Genomic DNA, 5,724 nt, shown 5'->3' on the forward strand with positions numbered 1-5,724 from the left:
TAAACATATAGAACGGTTGGAAAAAGTGAAAATGTAGAAAGGTAATCTGCTTAAATGAACATAACTAAAACAAAGCAGAATCAAAATGTGATGGCGGCCACGCTTTTACTTGGATTATAGTTGAAAGTAGCCTAGAGGGGGGTGCATAGGCTACACCTAAAATTTTTTCACTAAAAACTTCGAGATATGTTAAATTAAAGTTGCACTGGTGCAAACCGGTTCAGTTGATTTTGTTTACAACTGAACAAGTTTGAACCTGCTCAACTTAGATTAGATAATCTGTTAAACAAATATGACGAAGTAGTGAAGGATTTTGCTAATGACTTTCCCTACACAAAATCTACTCGAATAGATAATATGAACCAACCAACAAATTTAAAGCGCTTAACAAGAACACACAATATAACCCGAGGTTCGGCAACCACCACAAAGGTGTCCTACTCCTCGTTGAGGAGCCCACAAAGGGCTGGGTCTTTTCCAACCCTAATCCTCCACAAGCCGACCACAAAGGTCAAGCCAATCTCTTCTCAAATATGCTCAAAGAGCGGGTGATACAAACTTCTTGGAGTCATCCACAAATTTGGAGACTCCCAAGCAATCTCTAACCGTCAAGGAACATAAGGTTCCAAGAGTAACAAATCCGCACAAGGTTAAGTTTGCAACGAGCTCAAGAACAAAGAGAATAGGAAAATCGAGATGAAAATGACAGCGTGTTAGATCGAGTTCACCTCACACCAAGGATCCTTCAAGCGATTGAAGGAGATGCGATTGTGGGTGTGAGAGGTGAAATGAATGCACTTGTTGAGAGTTTGGTCAGCCAAGATTTCGTGGGAGAGGTAGAAGTAAATAAGAGAGTGAGAGAGAGAGTGTGTGTGGGGGGGGGGGTATATAAAGGATCCCCCAAAAGCTGGCAGCCGTTTGGGAGAAAAGAGGCAAAAACCGGTTGAACCGGTTTACAGACCGGTTGAACCGGTTTCCACCAGGAAGATCCCGGTTCACTAACCTACTCAGCCGGAGACTCGACCAGATTCAAAATCGGTCGAGCCGGGAAAAATTCCGGTTGAACCGGTTTTCCCAAAAAATTTGCAACGACTTTTCTGACAGCTCGGACTGTCAGACAGGTCAGAGCAGGGATGACAGAGGAACAGTCCCGAAACCGGTTGAACCGGTTTCAGGTCCGGTTGAACCGGTTTCAAAGGCTGAAACACAAGTTTTGAATATTTTGAAGTGAACAAAGGTGGAACTCTTGTGGGAAGTAAAAATGGTTTTTCCCAAAGGCATTCATGATCTGGAAAAGTGTTCTTAAAGATGATTTTGAAGGATTTTGAACTTAGCTCATTGCATAACTTACTTAACCATTGCGGATCCCTCTTAATTGAACGATGATTCCTACAACTCAAAAATTATAAAATGAACACTGCTGTTGTTTCCAAGCACTTGGAGCACGCCATTTGATATAGAATTTTAAATACGCTGTGCTTTACATTTTTATGCTTATAAGATTTGTGCTTCTCCTGTCTTGTAGAATTATTGTGTACATGCTAGGAGCAAACTTGTTAGAATCTCTGTTTGTTTTGTCATTTAATCACCAAAACCCTCAATTAGGGTTGATTGCACTTACAATAGTATTACTATCACTATGCTTGAAACCGGCTTGAACCATTAGTAACATGAATGCACGTCTCCTGATATGAATTCGAAACCATTTATGCTCGGTTTAGATTAGGACAACAGAATTTAAGCTTTAGAACAGCTTTACACTGAGATAGATTTTAGTTCATCATTCCAATTATAGTGTTTGGATAATAAATTGAGAACAAGGATTATAATCCAGATCAACTCCGGTATGCAGATCCACGGAGATCAATCTGTGGAGACTGGAGACACGAGCCAAGCAAGGATCACTACCCAATCCCACCCCCGTCGCCGTGATATAACCACTAGGATAAAGTTCTCCCGGTATCTTATTCCCATTCGCGACCATACAGACCGTTTGCCAAATGCAAACACGGGTTAGGGTATAAACGTTCTCCTTGTATCCCATTCCCAAAACTCATTTCCCACCTCCCAAACCCCCACCTGCTGTTTGCCTGTTTGGGCGTACTCTAGACCGAGGAAATCCTAACCAGCTTCTACCCCATCCCTCTCTCTCCGAGTTTCCGTTCCTTGGCGGCCATGCGCTTTGCTGCCACCGGAACCGAGCAAGAAGATGGAGATCGGACGAGGTAGAGCGGCGCGGCTCGAGGAGGCCGTGGCGAGAGGTGGGGCGAGCCGCTCATAGAGCCCGTACTTGTGAGGGCGGGCGGGGGTCTCGCGCCGCTCGGGAAGGGTCAGAACCGGCCTCCCTCGATCCGGCATCACCTCGCCGGACCAGGGGCCACCTCACCTCGTCTACCTCGCGGTCAAGGCTGCGGGATGGTTGAGCGTTGCAACCTGGGGACGGCAAGCCGCAAGCGGCGTCGCCATTTTCGTGAGATTACGACCTCGCCGGAGCGCCGCTTCCAGCCTTCCACTAGGCTCCCTCCGATGACCGGATCTGTTGTTATGAAACTCTTGCGTGCGTGCGTTCTCGAGCGACCGGAAAATTTGGATTTTGTCAAAGAGTTAATGAACTAGTACTATTAATCTGGATTTTGTCAAAGAGTTCATATAAATTTCTCAACGAGTTTTGAACTAGTACTAGACTTTCTCTTTAATGCAATTATGCAAACGCACCCTGCATCGATTTCACTAGCCTACGTTAACGCAGTGATGATAATAACGGAAAAAGCCTTGCCCCGGCTACACACTCCACGCAAAACACGATCCAGTGTCGTGCGCGCAGAGGATCCGCGCTCCGAAAACTCACCTAGGAAAATGCCAAAAACAAAACAACCCCAAAGAAGTCGCAGGCATGTTTTACAGAAAACCCCCTCGTTTCTATACCATATCCTCTCTACCATCACTAGGCACAGAGCCCGGCCGCCCTACATAAACCCCGCTCTCCACTGGTCTCTCTCCTCCTGTTTCCGCACTGCAGTGGCCTAGCCGGCGTCGTCCTCCCCCTCTCTCGCTCCTCTGTCCTCCCCTCTCCACTTGAGAAGAACACAATTAGGAAAAAAAGGCAAAAAACATTTACCTTTTTTCTATCTGTATATTATCTGAATAAATCAAGAGGAGGAAGAGGGGAGGGAGCGAGGGAGGGGGAGGAGTAGCAAATCCAGACTCCATAGCAACCAGCTCGCGAGAAGGGGAAAAGGGGGAGGAAGAGCTTCGCTTGTGTATTGATTGCTCGCTGCTCCAGTCCCTGCATTCGTGCCGTTTTTGGCAAGTAGGTGGCGTGGCAAGCATGGTGCCGGGCTATGACTGCGCCGCCTCCGTGCTGCTGTGCGCGGAGGACAACGCTGCTATTCTCGGCCTGGACGACGATGGGGAGGAGTCCTCCTGGGCGGCCGCCGCTACGCCGCCACGTGACACCGTCGCCGCCGCCGCCGCCGCCGCCACCGGGGTCGCCGTCGATGGGATTTTGACGGAGTTCCCCTTGCTCTCGGATGACTGCGTTGCGACGCTCGTGGAGAAGGAGGTGGAGCACATGCCCGCGGAGGGGTACCTCCAGAAGCTGCAGCGACGGCATGGGGACCTGGATTTGGCCGCCGTCAGGAAGGACGCCATCGATTGGATTTGGAAGGTGAGTTCACTTAATCGATGGATCCTTTGTTTGCGATGCTAGTGAGATGCGTGACGCGCCCGATTTGCGTAAAGCTCTCTCTTTTAGAGTTTACCGTGGTTCTTGACTTCGTTGACGCCCATCGGTATCATCTTCCAGCATAAATCTCCCTCAAAGCTCACTGAATCCGCATCTTATTTGCTCGATAGGTCATTGAGCATTACAATTTCGCACCGTTGACTGCCGTTTTGTCTGTGAACTACCTCGATAGATTCCTCTCCACGTATGAGTTCCCTGTAAGTCTTGCAATTTTAGTATCACTGGAAGCAGTCCTACTCAAATTGCATAGTGCTGATGGGAGGAAGATCCAAATCATGGCAGGAAGGCAGAGCTTGGATGACTCAGCTCTTGGCAGTGGCTTGCTTGTCTTTGGCTTCGAAAATCGAAGAGACTTTTGTGCCACTCCCCTTGGATTTGCAGGTGAGTCAGTGTAATGGATCTCATTCTCATCACTTGCCTGTACATACATTGTGATGTTTTGTTTGTCTTTTCCAGCAAGTAATTTTTAGACTTTGCGTGCAGGTAGCGGAGGCAAAGTTTGTTTTTGAGGGAAGGACCATAAAAAGGATGGAGCTTCTGGTGCTAAGCACCTTAAAGTGGAGGATGCATGCTGTTACTGCTTGCTCATTTGTTGAATACTTTCTTCATAAATTGAGTGATCATGGTGCACCCTCCTTGCTTGCACGCTCTCGCTCTTCGGACCTTGTCTTGAGCACCGCTAAAGGTACGATTTAGGACTTAGTCGGATACGATTCCTGGTCTTATTGATCAGCATACAGAAATTCTCAATTTGGCAGCAATCAATTCCTAAAGTCTGACAATTGGTTCTGCAGGTGCTGAATTCGTGGTATTCAGACCCTCCGAGATTGCTGCCAGTGTTGCACTTGCTGCTATCGGCGAATGCAGGAGTTCTGTAATTGAGAGAGCTGCTAGTAGCTGCAAATATTTGGACAAGGTAATAATTTCAGAGCTCAATGTTCCTACTAAACCATATGGCACTTATCATTGGATGGTATCCTTTGAGCGCGAACTTGTTTAACCATGTTTACTTACCATTACTGATTGCTCAAATTGTTTCCAAATTAGTCTAAAACGACATTAATGTGTTTCAGGAGAGGGTTTTAAGATGCCATGAAATGATTCAAGAGAAGATTACTGCGGGAAGCATTGTCCTAAAGTCTGCTGGATCATCAATCTCCTCTGTGCCACAAAGCCCAATAGGTGTCCTGGACGCTGCAGCCTGTCTGAGTCAACAAAGCGATGACGCTACTGTCGGGTCTCCTGCAGTATGTTACCATAGTTCTTCCACAAGCAAGAGGAGAAGGATCACTAGACGTCTACTCTAATTGTGGTACGCTTCAGGTGTGCTCCTCACCGCTCTAGGAGTTTTTGATTGGTTCAAACATCTTAAATTTAGTTTGGCCGCTGGAGGATTATGGTTTAGTCAAGTAGTTGCTGAATGGAACAACAAAACACGCACACTACTTGGTCCATAAAGACAAGAAAATAACTGGCAGCGTCCCGCGAGCCAGCGCTGCAATCCAGTTCATGCAAGACCCTAGAGTCCAGGGGGGGTGCTGGTGTAGGTAGAGAGGGAACAAGGCATTCACATACGCCGTAGAGATGAGAGAGCCTCTCGTATGTTTTGTACTTTTGCTCCTTCAGTTTGCAATGAACTATATAAACAAGGATTGCCTTGGGGCAGTGAACATTTGTCGGATGAAAAGAATCAAAAAGGATGGGGGTCGGCAGAGGAATAGAACAATTTGATATATTTCCATAAACTACAGATATGTTTCCTTTTTCATAATGATGAGCTATCATTTTTGTTGATGGTAACATGGTATTTGGCGTCCCGTTTTGTTTGCATCAGGCCATTGGTTGATTGCTTCCAATGTACCTTCATTGATTATCCAATTTTTGTTTGCATTGGGCCATTAGTTGATTACTTCCAATGTACCTTCATTGATTATCCAATTTTTGTTTGCATCATGCCATTGGTTGATTACTTCCAATGT

The 5,724-nt window shown here is 46.5% G+C and overlaps 1 protein-coding gene across 1 annotated transcript; it reads left to right on the plus strand.

Moving 5' to 3' along the window:
- The first annotated feature begins 3,010 nt into the window (after positions 1-3,010).
- On the plus strand, positions 3,011-5,493 carry LOC541915 (uncharacterized). Its single transcript, NM_001111578.2, has 6 exons — positions 3,011-3,667; positions 3,856-3,942; positions 4,028-4,126; positions 4,229-4,430; positions 4,540-4,661; positions 4,819-5,493. Exons 1-6 carry the CDS (start codon positions 3,329-3,331, stop codon positions 5,050-5,052), a joined length of 1,083 nt encoding a protein of 360 aa, NP_001105048.2. The 5' UTR covers positions 3,011-3,328; the 3' UTR covers positions 5,053-5,493.
- The last annotated feature ends 231 nt before the right edge of the window (positions 5,494-5,724 follow it).

This window comes from Zea mays, chromosome 4 (assembly GCF_902167145.1).
Source record: "Zea mays cultivar B73 chromosome 4, Zm-B73-REFERENCE-NAM-5.0, whole genome shotgun sequence".
Lineage (NCBI taxonomy): Eukaryota > Viridiplantae > Streptophyta > Magnoliopsida > Poales > Poaceae > Zea > Zea mays.